A 15420-nucleotide genomic window follows, 5' to 3' on the forward strand; every position below is an offset into this window, starting at 1 on the left:
GGCGTGCGCTCAGTCCAGTGCAGATGCGGTTCCTGGACCACGCGGGCCCACATTGGGTGCCCGCTGGACCCGGGCAGCATCCGGACCAGCCTGTGGGCTCCATGTCCCCTGCGGTCCCTGCCTCGCAGTCCCTCATGCGCTGCGGCCACCACCAGTGGCCCAGACGGCGTCGCTCGGATTCTCCAGCCGGGTCAGCACTTTGCTGATCCAGCTCCCCGACTTAATTAACTGGTAATAAGCTGCACACGTGCGGGGTGTGCGGCCGCGCCATTACGCCCTTCACGCTGAAGCTGCACTGCCACCAACGGGTTCACAAAAGGCAAGAAGCCCTTCAGTGGCGAGCAATGCGGAGAGACCTTCAACTACAGCATCCTCCTTGCCCAGCACCAGCTGTTCCGCACCCGGGGAGGCCGTTCTGGTGTGCAAGATGCTGGAAGAGTTTCATCAGGAAACGAAGCTTTAGAAACCATCACAAATCCCACTTGCACAGTGGTGCAGCTTGGACCTCAGCCAGTTAAGCTTCGAGAGCAGCAGCTGCGAGGGAAAAGGGTTGGGACCTGCTCCAGTTCTCTGTAAAAATGAAAGGGCTCCCCAGGAGGACGGCCCATGGCCAGCTGGGCAGCGCCACGGCAAGACCAGCCCAGGACAATTCTAGTCATCATTTGGTTCTAGAGTTTTCAGGGTTTTTTTTTTCTTTTTTTTAAATAACTATTTTACTTATTTATTTTTAGAGCAAGGGGGAGGGAAGGAGTAAGAGAGGGAGAGAAACGTTGAAATGTGGTTGCCTCTAGCACGCCTCCCTGCTGGGGGCCTGGCCCACAACCCAGGCATGCACCCTGACTGGGAATTGAACCGGTGACCCTTTGGTTCACAGCCCACACTCCATCCACCCAGCCACACCAGCCAGGGCACAGAGAGTGTGTCTTATTTACATGTTTTTTTCAGACAGTTATTCTACAAAGAATAAGCTTGCATAGTACGAATGTTTCATGTACAATAATAACATTAAAAACTATGAAAACACATGGTCTAAACATGAAACCAGTTTTATGAAATAAGCTACTGGTAGTAAGATCGATATGAAAGTTAGTCGGCCAATGTTGCCCAAGCATGAAGGAGCCAAAGAATGTTGTGTATTGGGAACGTTGTGCATTTGCGTGCCCAGATCACCCACTGAAATCTCAGCATTCCTGAGGTCTGCCTGCCTTTGGGCAGGGGACCACCGACAGTGTAGGGGAGCCCAGCGAGCCTCCAGCTCTGCCTGCGGCCCTTCCTTTCTGGAAGCCCGTGGCCAGCCACCGTCGGGCCTGCAGGAGTAGAGCGCGAGTGCACCAAGACCCTGGTCCCACCCAGTCAAGAGAGGGACCGCAGGTTCCTCCCAACTAAGACTACAGAGCTTCAGCGATGCGCGGCCTCTCCTCTCATATTCCCGCATCCTCCTCAGCAGGAGGAGGATGCCCCGCACCTTTGGTTTGGTTAAGGTGGTCGTGGCCCGGGCAGCCTGAGGTCATCGCGCCAGGGTCAGCCCCCCAGGACCCGCCGCGCGGATGCAGAGCTGGTGAGGACTACATTTCCCAGGCTGCTGCGCGGTTCCGGGTTGCACAACACTACAACGCCTGGGCGCCTTGCGAGGACTCCAGGTCCCAGAAGGCCACGGGAGGGCCCCTCCCTCCGGACCCGCCCCCACCTTCTGGTCCCGGGCTGGCGGCTGGAAACGTAGCCTGCGCCGGAAGTAGCAATCTGGACACGGAGCAGGTCTGAGGTACACGGGAGACCCCTCGGGACACCGACAGAATCCCGGCAGGGTGCGGCGTGGCCAGCTGGGGCCCTGGGCACTCCATGACAGCCAGAGAGCCCTGAAAGGTGTCGGGACCCCGGGGACGTGGGACAAGGATAACGAGTGTGAGAGGGTACCTAGCTACAAGATACCTGCGGGCGTGGGAAGGGACCCGTGGGCGAGGGCAGGGATCGCGGGCACGAGAGGGTCCTAGGGGCATGAAAGGGGACCCCTGGGTTTGTAGGTGGCCCTGGGCCTAAGGAGACATCTGAGAGAGGCGTAGAAGGGCTGGCTGCCCTGGGGTCTCTGTCCACAGGCCTGCTGCTAGACTGCCTGCGCCGTTGGGAGCAGCAGATGCCTGGGCAGGGCCCCGCAGCGCAGTCAGAGCCTTCCGGTAGGGCTTAAGCAGATTTCCAGCCCGCAAGAAAGCGTACTCGAGGGTGGTGGCGCCTCGAGGCCTGGGGACAGGTGGAACTTGGGACAGATTCACTTGGCTGGGTGGTAGCCGCAAGGTTCTCGTGAAGTTCTGGACAGAGGGCTGGGAGGAAGGATGGTTCGGGCCAGTGGGGTGTCTCTGTTGCCCAAGAGCCACCTCCTCCCTGGGGTCTTTGCCCTGGGCCAGCCTCCGGACAGTCGTTGCCAGCCCAGCCCATGTAAAGGCTGTGACACTGGGCAGGGGTGTCTCAGTGGAGCAGGCTTCTGCTGGACAGAAGCTCGAGGGCCTCAGCCTCACACCCTCTGGCCCTACAGGTGCAGCCACTATGGGTGAGCCCCAGGGGTCCATGAGGATCCTAGTGACAGGGGGCTCTGGGCTGGTGGGCAGAGCCATCCAGAAGGTGGTAGCAGATGGGGCCAGGCTGCCTGGAGAGGAGTGGGTGTTCGTCTCCTCCAAGGATGCTGATCTCACGTGAGTGGGCCCATCCCCAGAGCAGGCCCCATGCCCTCTCCAGACAGAGCGCTGCTGGGCCAGGCCTGTCCCCAGAGCCTGGTGGCTTCATGGCTGCTCCCTCCCTGCCAGGTGGCTGGTGTGGCCTGAGGGTGCACAGCTCCGCTGCTAGGCAAACACCCATATCCTCCTGGAAGTCCACACCCTCATCATAGCCAGGGCCTGAACTGGCCACTTTCCCTCTTGGCAGCCCATCCCGCCATTGGCCCCACCCAGCACCTGTTCCCCATCCCCCATCCCCAGGGTGCTAGTCCCCTGAGGCTTTCAAGGGACCCTTGATGGTCCGCTACTCCTAGGGATGATGCACAGACCCGAGCCCTCTTTGAAAAGGTCTGCCCCACACACGTCATCCATCTTGCTGCGATGGTGGGAGGCCTGTTCCGGAATATCAGATACAACTTGGACTTCTGGGTAAGTGAAGGCCCCCACGGAGCACTGGGAGCTGGGTTCTGGGAACTTCCTGGCTGGCTTTCCACTTTCATGTTCTAGCCTCAGGAAGTCCCTGGTGATCAGGGCTTGACACAGGCTGAGGGGGAGCCCCAATGATCCCCACTTGCTCTTTATATAGGCAGAGGGGTGTGCAGGTGGATCTGGGGCATTTGGCCTAATAGAAAAAGCCATGGAGATGGCCAGCTGGTTAGGGGCTGAGGGGAGCCAGCCCAACATTCACCACGTGACCTGGGGCTTGGGCCCTGCCCCCGAGCTTCGCCTGTGCCCAGCACCTCTCCCGTTCAGCTGCACTGAGCTGTGAGCTGGACGCTGGGCCCACAGCCTGGGCCCTGGGCGGGGGGCGGGGGGCATGGTGTAAGAACCAGAAAGAGAATGAGGCTCTTCCAGGCTGTGTCTGAGGGTTGGCTTCACCATCTCTGGGTATCTGCTGGCTTAGGCATAGTTCAGCCCCACGCCGGGCACTGGGCTGGCAGAGACTGAGACCAGGTTCCGGTCAGGGCCCCTTATATCAGTTACAGCCTTCCCAGCAGAACTGACCACCACTTCTCCCTTCTCCCCTGACCAGAAGGGGAGGTGGGGCCCGGGAAGGAGTGGGGCTGGCCCAAAGCTTCCCTGTTCCTGGGTAGTAGAGCCCTGGAAGCTCTTCTGACTGGATGGGTCCCTTCCGCCCCAGGGCCTGGTTGGGGTTCTGAGTGCCTTTCTGCCCCTGAGCTACTTGCCCTGTCCTTAACAGCCCCTGTGGCTACGGCCTAGCCCCGAGCTGAGGGGTGGGTAGGCCCAGATCCTCCTACTGTCCTGGGAGTGGGCTGCCAGCTCAGGAAGTCACAGGCCAGGAAGGGCAGAGCAGTGAGGAGAAGCAGGCCCAGGTGCGTCCCCACTTCTGGCCCTGGAGGAGCAGGTAGGGCTGGGGGGCCTGAACCTGCCATCATCCCCCAGAGGAAGAACGTTCACATCAACGACAACGTCCTGCATTCCGCCTTTGAGGTGGGAGCACAAAAGGTGGTCTCCTGCCTGTCTACCTGCATCTTTCCTGACAAGACCACCTACCCCATTGACGAAACCATGGTGAGAGGGCGGGGCCGGGCTGGGGGCGGGGCCAGGCCTGAGGGCGGGGCCAGGCCTGGGGGCGGGGCCAGGCAGCTGTGGTCTCCTCTGCTTCCCCAGATCCACAACGGGCCACCGCACAGCAGCAATTTTGGCTACGCCTACGCCAAGAGGATGATCGACGTGCAGAACAGGTTCTAGAGCCTGCCCAGCTGAGGCCGGCCAGGAATAGGGGGCCCGAGGGGCTTGGGGGGCACTATGTAACCCCCGCAGGGCTCCCAGGCCTCATCTCTCTTCTTGGCCAGCCTCTGGTTTTTCCATCTGTACAAGGCCAGAGTGGGGTGGGGTAAGTGGTCCCAGAGTGAGAACTGGAGAGGACACTGTGCCTCCGCAGGGCCTACTTCCAGCAGCATGGCTGCACCTTCACTGCTGTCATCCCCACCAATGTCTTCGGGCCCCACGACAACTTCAACATTGAGGATGGCCACGTGCTGCCTGGCTTGATCCACAAGGTGCACCTGGCCAAGCGTGAGTGCCCGCCACTCAGCACACTGGCCAGACCACCTTCCTGATGGGGTCCCTGGGGGTCAGCTGGGAGGCACAGGGCTGGCGCAGCCGCTGACGCCCACCCGTCCCCAAATCCACAGGCAGCGGCTCAGCCCTGACGGTGTGGGGCACAGGGAAGCCTCGGAGGCAGTTCATCTACTCACTGGTTCGTGCAGGCGGGTGCACAGCTGTCCCCAGATCGTCTCAGGCCTGCGGTTCTGGCTGTGGGGAGGCAGTGGGGAGCCTGGGGGTGGGTGAGTGTCTGGGCTGACACCCTGGCGGAGCAGCAGCTCGTCCTGAGTCCCTGTAGGCACCCAGCCTCCAGGGAGTTGCTGGGTGCAGCTCTGAGCTCAGCGGGAGAAAGGGTCTGGTCCACTGAGCAGAGCTGGCCAAGGACTGCCCAGAGAGGGAGGGACCCTGCTCTCTGGGCTACGCCCCCACTGGATAGGGGTGCTTGGGAGAGGTGGCCCCTGGCCCCGTGTGGCAGTAACTGGGGGCCCTTGGCCCTGCCTCTCTGGCTCTAGGACCTGGCCCGGCTCTTCCTCTGGGTCCTGCGGGAGTACACTGAGGTGGAGCCCATCATCCTGTCAGGTGGGCACCTTGCAGCCCCACACCCACAGCCGCAGCAGGCATATCCGTGGGTGGCTGGGTGGCAGTGGGGCCCGGCAGAGGGGGCTTGACCTGGCCTTTGTTCGGTCCCTCAATCGTCACAGTGGGTGAGGAGGAGGAGGTTTCTATCCAGGAGGCAGCTGAGGCCGTGGTGGAGGCCATGGACTTCCGCGGGGAGGTCACCGTATCCTTCAGCTCCAGTGGGCACCGCGCCTTCCTGCGTGAGACTGCGCGCCTGGTGGGCAGGGGGCGCTCACACCAGCAGCTGGAGGGAGGGTCTGCGGATCCAGAGAGGCTCCCCAGGGAGAGGCAGAGAAGGTTGAAGGGCAGCCTGGAAGGAGGCTGGGGCCGCCCTTTCTGCTGTGGCCTTGACTAGGCACCTAGTTTGATACAACCAAGTCAGATGGGCAGTTCAAGAAGACGGCCAGTAACAGCAAACTCCGGGCCTACCTGCCGGAGTTCCGGTTCACACCCTTCAAGCAGGGTGAGTGCCCTGTCCCCCTCCATCCTCCTGCCGTCACCCCTCAGACCTCCCAGCCTCCCCACCGCCCCTTTCTAGGCCTCGGCCCACTGCTGCCAGCTGGGGGTGGACACCTGGCAGGTTGGATCCCCCATCCCTCATCAGGCAGCAGGACACAGAGGGGTGACCGCCCTCCCTGGGTGCCCTGGAGGTCGGGGCTGTCCTAGCCCTCACCCGCCACCCCCTCACCTGCGCTCTGCAGCTGTGAAGGAGACCTGTGCCTGGTTCACCGACAACTACGAGCAGGCCCGGAAATGAAGTGCAGTGGTGGGCCAGGTGCTGGCCCCCCACCACGGAGACCCTAGTGGCTGCTCACCTGGCAGAGCCCAGTGGCAGCCCCCCTCATGCTCAAACCCTACCAGGAGTCAAGGGCGCTGCCCAGCAACTTGGGCCCATGTTCCACCCCCTCCACCAGGGTGGCTCCAGGCTGCTGTCTGCTGGGGCCACCATTCACATCATTCCTCAGGGAAACCAAGGCTTGGCCAGGCCAGGTGCCTTGCTCCTCAATGCCAGTGCCCGGGGCCTGAATGTGCCCACTTCCGATCTTGCCCTCCTACTCCTGGGAGCCAATAAAGTACGTTTCACAGGCCTGGCCTTGGCAGTTCTGTGCCAGCTCTCCCCCACACCAGGTACCGCCTCCTCAAACCCCGCCAGCTCTGGGAAGCCCTGCCCCACTGCTGATGGCTCCGCCCCTGAGAGCTGCTGGGCCCGGGTGGGCACCTGTCCCTGGGGGGCAGAGGGAGAGACATGGAGACAGGCAAGTGTGGGGCAGGAAGCAGGCAGACGACAGGGATGAGAGGGGACTGTTGTCGGTGGGGACGTAGGGCAGGTGTTCCCTGCTGGGGCCCTGGGCCCCCCAAGGGCTTTCCTCTTGGGCCCCAGGATTCTGCAGAGGGAGGCTGGTCTGGATTTGGACGGGCCGAGTGGTATAGATCTGAGGGCACAGTGGCGATTGGGTGGTGTAGCCTTTCCTGGGACCCAGGAGAAAGCTGGGCCAGGCCTGGCCCTCATCTCTCTTCCCCCACTCAGGTGGCAGCTTGGGTGCTGGGGCCCAGCCTGCCCTTGTCCCATGGACAGTAACAGGAGTGACTCGAGGCCTGGAGGGCAGGGAGGTGAGTGGCATGGACCTCCCATTCTCAGTGGGAGCTGGGTGAAGTCCAGACAGGTCGAGTGACAGTTTGCCTCCATCGGCCCCTGGTGCTGGGGTATGGACCCCCAGCGGTACCCAGCTCCAAAGCCCCCTCTGGACCGCCTCGCCCAGGACCCAGGCCTCGCCCCTGGCCTGCCTCTTTTCAGGGCTGCTCTCCCAGGGCCCTCCGCTTCCTTCACTCTGATGACTCCCAGCTTTCTTCTGACCCAGATGTGGCTGCCACATCCATTCCTTCCTTCGTCTACTCCAGTGGCACTGCCTCTCCCAGAGTCCAGCTGACCTCTCACTGCACTTGTCACCACGCCCTCTTGGGCAAGCTCAGGGGTTCGTCCTGCAGTCCCCAGAGCCACTCACATCAGTGCCTGCCAATCTAGGTCTTGGCCATGGTGCTTCTTGCCCCCAAATGCCCACCTGCTGTGCAGGGTGCTGTGCTGCCTGCTTGCCTGTGCGGAAACCCCTGGAAGGCCCCCCTCCCCAACGCCTTGGAGCTTCAGGACCTGGGTCTGCCCTTTAGTATAACCCCTCGCAGCCAGCCCTTGGGGATGAAAGGGCTGTGTGGGGGCTCAGGGGCAGGATGGAGGGCATGGCACCTTAGTGGGAACGCTGATTGGCCAGGTGAGAACAGTGGGAAGAGGCTGGCATGGAATGGAGAGGCCCCTGGCAGGACACACAGTTGTCTGTCCTGCGTCCCCTGGGCTGTCCTGTATGTATGTTTACCGAAGAGGGACTGTCTCCCCAGATGGAGCACAGGTCCTCAAACCCGGGGTGCTGCTGTGCAGCTGTGAAGTTAGCAGCGGGGTGGCACTTGTCCCTGCCCAGAGCAGAGCCCCACATGGGGTGGGGGTGGGGGGATGGGGATGGGCAATGTTGAAGTCCATCATTAAGTGAAGCACTTAAAAAATCAAAGTAGAGCCCTGGCTGGTGTAGCTCAGTGGCTTGAGCACAGGCCTGCGAACCAGATGATCACAGTTCGATTCCCAGTCAGGGCACATGCCTGGGTTGCAGGCCAGTTCCCAGCAGGGGATGCATGAGAGGCAACCATACATTGATATTTCTCTCCCTCCCCTTCCTATCTAAAGATAAATACATTTAAAAAAATCAAAGTAGAGTTTAAAAAAGAGTAAGCCTTAAAATGTGATTTTAGCTTGAGTGGACAGTAAAAAACAAAACCCCCTACAATCTTGGATCTTCAAGCCTTAATTTTCCCACGTCAATTAAAAATGACAGGAGCACTCCCCATCCTCCCCATCAGTCTCTATGGTGGCCCCTGGCCACGCGCTCCACCTCCCTCAGAACCAGTGAGGGCCCGGCTCACTGGCTGGTGCGGCTCAATTCAAGCACTGGCCTGGGGACTGAAAATCCCCAGTCAGGACACATGCTTGGGTTGGCCCAGATCAGGGAGTATGGCAGGCAACCGATCAATGTTTCTCACCCTCTTTTCCCTCTGAAAATAAATAAATACAGTATTTTAGAAAAGGAAAAAAGGCCTCCAGCCTCTTCCCTGCAGTGCTCCGGGAGGTCCACGGACACCTGGATCTGGGCTGGCCGGAGGAGCTCCCAACGCAGAAAAGCTAGACATCAGCTCACAGGGTTCACTGGCGGTGTGCGTTTTACTCTGCCACCAGGGGCCGCTGCAGCTTGGGAGGGAGTTCTGAGCAGGGAGCTCTGACCAGGCAGTCCTGTTCCCACCTGTGCCCACTCCCAGGCTCTGAACAAAGAACCAGGGCTCTCTGAGAACACTGCTTCCCCCCCACCCCAGCAACCAGCGTGAGGCTGGCAGGACCCCATATCCCAGCACCTGACCTGTCGTGCTGACAGGCCCGAGTTTGGACCCTGCCCTGCCTGGGTTGCCCAATTAGAGCATCCTCCCAGCACACCAAGGTTGCCGGTTTGACCCCCCAAGGTCGTGGGTTCAATCCCCCATCAAAGCACATACAAGAATCAGCCAATGAATGCATAAATAAGTGGAATAACAAACTGGTGCCTCCCATCCTCTATCTCTCTAAAATCAGTAATTTTTTAAAGGGGGTTGGGTGGAAGTGGAAGGAGGATATATGGTAATGAAAGAAATACAATAAAAAATAAGTTATTAAAAAATAAAGATGTCACTCCTGGAAGCTCAGCTGCTCAGCGACGACCAATCGGTGGCCTCCAGGGTTCTGCAGGGTCCCCACGGGGAACACCCGCCAGGCACCCTCCCCCGCACCGGCCTTCCAGTCGGGGTTGGAGGAGACCCCATCCTTTCCGACCGTTTCTTTGAATGGAGCTTCTCAAGCTGCCCTTTGGAAAACTGATCTGATCTGCACACATGCGCCCAGGATTCTGCCCAGGCTCGCCACGGTCTCAGCACCGGAACACAGATCTTCGCTCCGCATGATTGCGGGCCTCGCCCCTCGGGAAGTCGTCCCCGTGACGTTACCCGCCCGTGTCCCCACCAGACCCCTGACGCAAACTTTCAGACCAATGAACAGGGAGGGGGCGGGACGCGGTAGCCCGCCTGGAGGGGCGGAGCGTGCGGTCCCGGTAGCCAATGACGAGGGTGGGGGCGAGGCGGTGTAGCCCGTTGGCGAATAGAGGGTCGGGGCGAGAAGCGACTGGGGCGCCTCGAGGCGAAATGGCGGCGGCGGCGGTTGGGGAGCCGAGCTCTCGGCGCGTGGGCTTCGTGGGCGCCGGCCGCATGGCGGAGGCCATCGCTCAGGGCCTCATTCGAGCAGGTGGGGCGCCGCGGGTGTGGGTCTCACGGAGGCGTCCGACGCCGGCCTGATGTGGGAGGGACGGGCATGCCAGGCCGGACGGAGCTTCCCAGCCTAGAGGGATGAATCCTGCAGAGCCCCTAGGCGGAGCCTGGGCAGCCAGGGTCCTGCGCGCTGGAATCCCACGGTGGTGCAGGGCCGGGCGGGTGTGGGCCGGAGTGGATGCGGACCCTGCTGTCCGGACTGCTGCCCTCAGAGAACACGGCAGGAGTCTTACTAGAGTCGGCTGTCCCCAAGCAGCCTCCAGCCTCATGTGACCGGAGAGCTCTTGAAACGTGGCTAGTCCGAATTGAGAAATAAATGCTCAGAGTGTTTAGAATAAAATCTGTATCTGATTTGGAAGATTTAGCACATAGGAAAAGTGACGTATTTAGTAATTTTTAATAGTGGTTATGTGTTGGCAGGATACTATTTTGGGATTAAATAAAATATACCAATAACTTCACCTGGTGCTTCTTTCTTGTTTCACGTGACTGCTGGAAAATGTAGTTACTGCTCTTGGACAGCGCTGGCACAGCCTGGGATCTCCAGCCAGGTCTCTGGCCTCGGTCGCATTGCTTGACCTCTCTGAGCCTCCTTTGTGTGCCAGCTCCACTTGCAGTGGCCAGATCATCCCTTATGGAGAAACTGGTTTCCTGCAAGGGATGACGGTGCCGGCTTAACCCTATTCCACGGTAACCAGAGCCCTTTACGTGTAGGTAACGGTCTGACTTTCTGACTTCAGCGGTACCTCAAAGTCCCGAGTGGTCAAAGTCAGTCACCAAATGGCCTACTGCAAGGCGCAGGTGTCTCACCTGTGAAGCCCGGCAGCACTGCCCGCCTCCGAGGCCTCCCGGGCTCTGTGTTGAGCTCAGTGCCTGTGATGCACCGTGGGCCTTGCTGCCCCGATGGGTCAGTTCTGGGTTCGGTTTGGGGTGCACTTCTGCCTCTGCTTTGACACCCCCACAAAGATGCACTCTCTCCAGAGAAGCTCGGCCCTCACGGGGCCTCCCTGCCTCGCACGTCCCCTTCCTCTCTCGGCCCCTGGGATCTCTGTCCTCTCAAGATGGGGCAGGCTCTTGTCCTCCGTGTCCAGGCAGTGTGGGTGACTGCCGAGTAGAATTAAATGGGTCTGACTACTTGGTCCTGGCTGCACGGAGCACCCCTGCCGGGCACTTGGGTTCTTGGAGGGTTCAGACCAGCCAAAGGCCAAGATGGCCCAGGCATGGCTGAACCTGACAGCCCTCAGTAGGAGGCAGGCCCGGCTGCCTCCTGCCCGCCCTCCTCCCAGCCTCCTCACTGACACCACGCCCTTGCCCTTCCAGGAAAAGTGGAAGCTCATCACGTGCTGGCCAGTGCACCCACTGACAGGAACCTCTGTCACTTCCAGGTGAGCTGTGGACCAGCTCTTCTGAATTGAAGCTTCCCACAGGGACCTCGGGTGACTCTAGCTCCTGTCTCTCTCAGACATTTCTTGAGGCCAGGGAAGTGCTACTGATGTAGCTCAAGTTTGGGACTAGCTGGGTTGGGCTAGGCTGGAGAAGGGAGGTCAAAGGCCAGAAGCAAGGTCAGGGTTGTGCAGGGCCAGGGCAGAGTCAAGGGGTGTGGTGTGTGCACATGTGAGTCTGCACATGTGTGTGTGTATACATGTGCGTGCATGCCTGTGTGTGTTGGGGTGGGCAGGGATGCTCATGGGCGCTCACCGGGCTTGGAGGGCTCACAGAGGGGCTGGTGACAGGTGTTTGTGAGACTCAGGGTTTGGTCCCAAGCAGCACTGGGTGAGTCCCAGGGGTGGTGCATCTGCAATGGGAGGGACCCACAGGGACCCGTGGGAATGCAGGGCGGCCTCCAGCCAGAAGGGCAGTGGTCTGGGAAGATGCCCACTCACCGTGCCCTGACCCCTGTGTTCCCGGTGCAGGCTCTGGGCTGCCAGACCACCCACTCCAACCAGGAGGTGCTTCAGAGCTGCCCGCTCGTCTTCTTTGCCACCAAGCCCCACATCCTGCCAGCCGTCCTGGCAGAGGTGGCCCACGTGGTCACCTCTGAGCACATTGTGGTGTCTGTGGCTGCTGGGGTCTCTCTGAGCACCCTGGAGGAGGTGAGTGGCCCGTGGGATGAGGTGGGGATGAGGCTCTGACCCCCGCAGAGTAGGCTGTTCTGGGCAGATTCAGCTTTCCAGCCTCTGCCATCCTAAACCGGCTCCACCCTGGGCTCAGCAGGGGTGGGACAAAGGGCAGGCGGCCTCCTAGCCAGCCTGCAGAGGCGGCCGGGTGGCTGAGGGAACTGGGGTTCGGGTTTCTCCTGGCATCACCCCTGGGAAGTGGGGGTGGGAGCCTGGCTGAGGCGTGTGCCTGCCCTGCAGGCCAGGCCCACGGGCTCCCTGACAGCAGCCTCTCTCCGGCCAGCTACTGCCCCCGGCCACACGGGTGCTGCGGCTCTCACCCAACCTGCCCTGCGTGGTCCAGGAGGGGGCCATGGTGTTGGCCCGTGGGCGCCATGCCAGGAACAGTGAGGTCGAGCTCGTACAGACTCTGCTGGAGGCCTGCGGGCAGTGCGAGGAGGTGCCTGAGGCCCAAGTGGACATCCACACTGGCCTCAGCGGCAGTGGTGTGGCCTTCGTAAGTGCTGTTTGGTCCCTCTGTCCCCTACAGCTGTCCACTAGCTAAGTAGGGCCGTCCAGATCCCTGAGACCACCCCTACCTTCTGGACCCAGTGGCTTAGGCCTCAGCTGCCTGTGAGGTTTGCTTTCCCCCTACATCTCTGCTTTCCTGGGCCTTGGAGCTGGCTCTTGGCAGACCCCTGGGCTAGGCCTCAGCACTAGGCCCTGCACTGGTAGCCAGCACTCTAGACCTTACTCCCGAAGCTTCTGGGCCTTCTCTAGATGGGTGCTGTGTCTAGGGGAGTGTTGGCTTTGATACCGCTGCCCCCACAGGTATGCCTGTTCTCTGAGGCTCTTGCTGAAGGTGCCATCAAGATGGGCATGCCCAGTGGCCTGGCTCACCGCATCGCCACCCAGACCCTGCTGGTGAGTGACTTCGGCTCCAGGGGAGCCAGTGTAAGGGGCTGGGCCTGTGTGCTTCCTGGGAGCAGTGGGGACGCATGGCAAAGCTGCTGCACAGTGGGGCTGAGCTGGAAAATGAAGGGGCTGCTCACCTCTCCTGAGTCACTGCCCCCAATGCTCCTCTCCCCAGGGGACAGCCAAGATGCTGCTGCAGCAGGGGCGGCACCCTGCACAGCTACGGACAGACGTGTGCACGCCCGGCGGCACCACCATTTACGGCCTCCACGCCCTGGAGCAGGGCGGGCTGCGGGCAGCCACCATGAGTGCTGTGGAGGCCGCCACCTGCCGGGCCAAGGAGCTCAGCAGGAAATAAGGAGCAGGTGCCGGATGAGGGCCACAGCCCCGGGTGCTGGAGCCGCCCTGCCCCTCCGTTCCCTTCCTCTGGCCCCTTCCCGAAGACTGTGGTTCTCTCTGACTCGCAGGACCCTCACTGGACGCACCCTGCTTCCCACAGGGGAAATGTGGGGGGTGGAGCCGGAGGGGATCCCTCAGCAGTGGGGACCCCGCGCCCTGCCATCCAGGCACAAGGCCTCATGCTGATGGCCCACCTCGGGGTGCCACAGGCAGAGACGTCGGCAGAGCCTCTGGCACAGCAGCAGCTGTGTGGCCGCATCTGGCTCAGGTTCGGGGACAGGAATCTACGCGAGAGACTTGCTCCCCTCAGTAAAGCCAGCAGTGCCGGGCTGTCACGTCTGTCCTGTCCCTGGGTTGGCCTGCGGCTGGGTTGGGTTGGGGGCTGCCCCACATTTGGGAGGATGAGCCTTGGCTAGCAGGGGCCAAGCTCCAGCTTGGCTTTAGCTGGGTGTGTGTCCCTTCCCCAGACCCTTAGCTTCTGGCAAGTGGCAGGTGGAGCTGGCCCTGATGACCCTTCTCAGTCAAGAGTCCTGCAGGGTCCCAAGGCATGGCCTCTGACTGCAGGACCCTGCTCTTCAGGATGTCCCTGACAGACCGGTAGGCCAGGAATGGCCTGAAGCAAGGCTGGGGTAACCTTTGGGTGGGTGGGTGCCTGCAGCTTTGTCCCTGGCACTGCCCATAAGGCCCCTGGGCCTCTTCGCTCCCACAGTCGCCGCTGCCACCAACTGCTGAGGCTTTGGGAAAGTAATCTGACTGTAAGACAGTGGAGAGCCCCTGTGTGCTTGCGCCCTCCTGATGGTCTACCCCCCACTTGGGTCCAAGGGGGCCCCCCCTGCAGGTCTCTGGCCCCCGCCCTCTTCCCACCTGCGTCCGACCCCACACCCAGCCCCTTTCCTGTGCGGTGGGAATAAAGCCCATGTCGTGTAGCACAGAGTGGCCAGTATTGAATGGGAGGCCGACAAAACCGCATCCTCGGGCTTGGCAGCACAGGCAAGGGACCCACCCGTCACCCGAGAACCCTGCGTGCACCATCAGCCGTCTGGCATGGGTCCCAGTGTTGCATCCCTCACAGTCCTTGGGGAGCAGAGTGGACTCAGCCCAGCAGGCTGCTCCCTGAATGAGGGCCCCGCCCAAGAAGGGGCAGGATCGCAGCCCGGCTGTTTGCCGGCCAGCTCTCACCTTCCACCACGAGGCTGAACTGACTTTCAGGAGAGCCTGGGGCCTGTGGTAACCATTTCTCCTTTCTCTGTGTCGTCTGGTTTTCAGCGAGGGAGACAGTCCGGATCCAAGGGACTCCCACCCCCTACACCCAGGCAAGCCCTGTCATCAGTGAGGCTAGATGTGAAAGGGCCCTATGGAGCGTGCAGCCCACCGGCTCACTGTCCTTCCAAGGATATGCCACTGGCGTCAAGCCTCACTGGTGGCCACCCCCATCATGGGCCAAACTACTTCCAGGACCCTGCTCCCACCGGGGCTCCCCACGGCATTCCCTTGCCTGCACTTGGCCCATGGGTGTGGGTCCCTGGGTGGTGGGCCTCTCAGCTTGAAGGTACACCCCTTCCTCTTGTCCCTCACTCAGATTGCATCTGCCACTGGGGAGCCTGGGCCCAAGGACTTGGCCCCTCCAGGCAAGGCAGGGCCCCTCTGTGGCCTGGTTGTGCCACACGGCCCGAAACATGCAGGCCAGGGGTGGGCACACGCTCCCCTGCCCAAGGGCCACTGTGTGGAAGAGCAGTGACTGTCATGGCCTGGAGTGGACCTCAGGGGTGTGGATGGGGGGGAGGGGCTACTGGCTTCATCCCCAAGCACGCCCTGCTGCAGGGACCCCACACTGTAGCCAGGACTGGGTAACCCTCCAGGGCCAGTTTCAGGCTTGCAGACAGTGGAAGAAGGAATTCTAGCAGCATCAACACTGACCCCTCCCTGGTGGCACTCAACCCGCATTCTCAGGTCGGCACAGACCAGGGTGGCAGCTCTAATGCCCACGGGTCTAGCAGATGGCAGCAGTGAGGCTGCCAGCTGGGGTCCACTCCCACCATTCTGCTGCAGAGGGATGCCGGGGGGGTCCCGTGGGAAGCCTCTAGCTGGCCCCCCGTGATTGCACACCCAGCTGAGTGGCTGTGAGGTGGCCACACTGGGACCACAATGACCTGTGGGTGGGACAGCCCGCAGGGCCGGGTGCCTGCAGCTTCCACCCCATCACACATGTGACACCAGAACCTCCATTCTAG

General features: G+C 61.3%; 2 protein-coding genes across 7 annotated transcripts; both read left to right on the top strand.

Annotated features, from left to right (window-relative positions):
* Positions 1–1666: 1666 nt before the first annotated feature.
* On the top strand, positions 1667–6481 carry GFUS (GDP-L-fucose synthase). Of its 5 annotated transcripts, none has more exons than XM_037166722.2 (11): positions 1667–1762; positions 2528–2684; positions 3020–3134; positions 4110–4238; positions 4338–4411; positions 4612–4745; positions 4865–4929; positions 5288–5354; positions 5477–5556; positions 5757–5856; positions 6095–6481. In XM_037166722.2, exons 2-11 carry the CDS (start codon positions 2539–2541, stop codon positions 6148–6150), a joined length of 966 nt encoding a protein of 321 aa, XP_037022617.2. In that variant the 5' UTR covers positions 1667–1762; positions 2528–2538; the 3' UTR covers positions 6151–6481. The 5 variants fall into 5 exon arrangements, with proteins under 5 accessions (XP_037022617.2, XP_037022615.2, XP_053517166.1 ...); XM_037166720.2 differs by having other exon boundaries at positions 1705–1910; XM_053661191.1 differs by having other exon boundaries at positions 1705–1902.
* Positions 6482–9608: 3127 nt separating this feature from the next.
* PYCR3 (pyrroline-5-carboxylate reductase 3) lies at positions 9609–14118 on the top strand. Of its 2 annotated transcripts, XR_008390759.1 has the most exons (7): positions 9609–9756; positions 11100–11164; positions 11693–11872; positions 12180–12392; positions 12707–12799; positions 12966–13457; positions 13657–14118. XR_008390759.1 is itself a non-coding variant. In XM_037166735.2 (6 exons), the coding sequence occupies exons 1-6, from the start codon at positions 9657–9659 to the stop codon at positions 13146–13148; spliced, it is 834 nt and encodes a 277-aa protein (XP_037022630.1). In that variant the 5' UTR covers positions 9609–9656; the 3' UTR covers positions 13149–14118. The 2 variants fall into 2 exon arrangements, 1 of the variants encoding a protein (XP_037022630.1); XM_037166735.2 differs by having other exon boundaries at positions 12966–14118.
* Positions 14119–15420: the final 1302 nt, after the last annotated feature.

This window comes from Artibeus jamaicensis, unplaced genomic scaffold (assembly GCF_021234435.1).
Source record: "Artibeus jamaicensis isolate MK-2021 breed Jamaican fruit bat unplaced genomic scaffold, CSHL_Jam_final scaffold_916, whole genome shotgun sequence".
Classification (NCBI taxonomy): domain Eukaryota; kingdom Metazoa; phylum Chordata; class Mammalia; order Chiroptera; family Phyllostomidae; genus Artibeus; species Artibeus jamaicensis.

Excerpts from the sequence above, each read along its gene's own strand:
- GFUS (XM_037166719.2), top strand. The coding sequence starts at position 2,132 with ATGCCTGGGCAGGGCCCCGCAGCGCAGTCAGAGCCTTCCG. Across the intron at positions 3,135-4,109 it reads GATACAACTTGGACTTCTGG|AGGAAGAACGTTCACATCAA; the intron begins GTAAGTGAAGGC and ends ATCATCCCCCAG. Across the intron at positions 5,355-5,476 it reads GGAGCCCATCATCCTGTCAG|TGGGTGAGGAGGAGGAGGTT; the intron begins GTGGGCACCTTG and ends CAATCGTCACAG.
- PYCR3 (XM_037166735.2), top strand. The coding sequence starts at position 9,657 with ATGGCGGCGGCGGCGGTTGGGGAGCCGAGCTCTCGGCGCGTGGGCTTC. Across the intron at positions 11,165-11,692 it reads GGAACCTCTGTCACTTCCAG|GCTCTGGGCTGCCAGACCAC; the intron begins GTGAGCTGTGGA and ends TTCCCGGTGCAG. Across the intron at positions 11,873-12,179 it reads CTCTGAGCACCCTGGAGGAG|CTACTGCCCCCGGCCACACG; the intron begins GTGAGTGGCCCG and ends CTCTCCGGCCAG.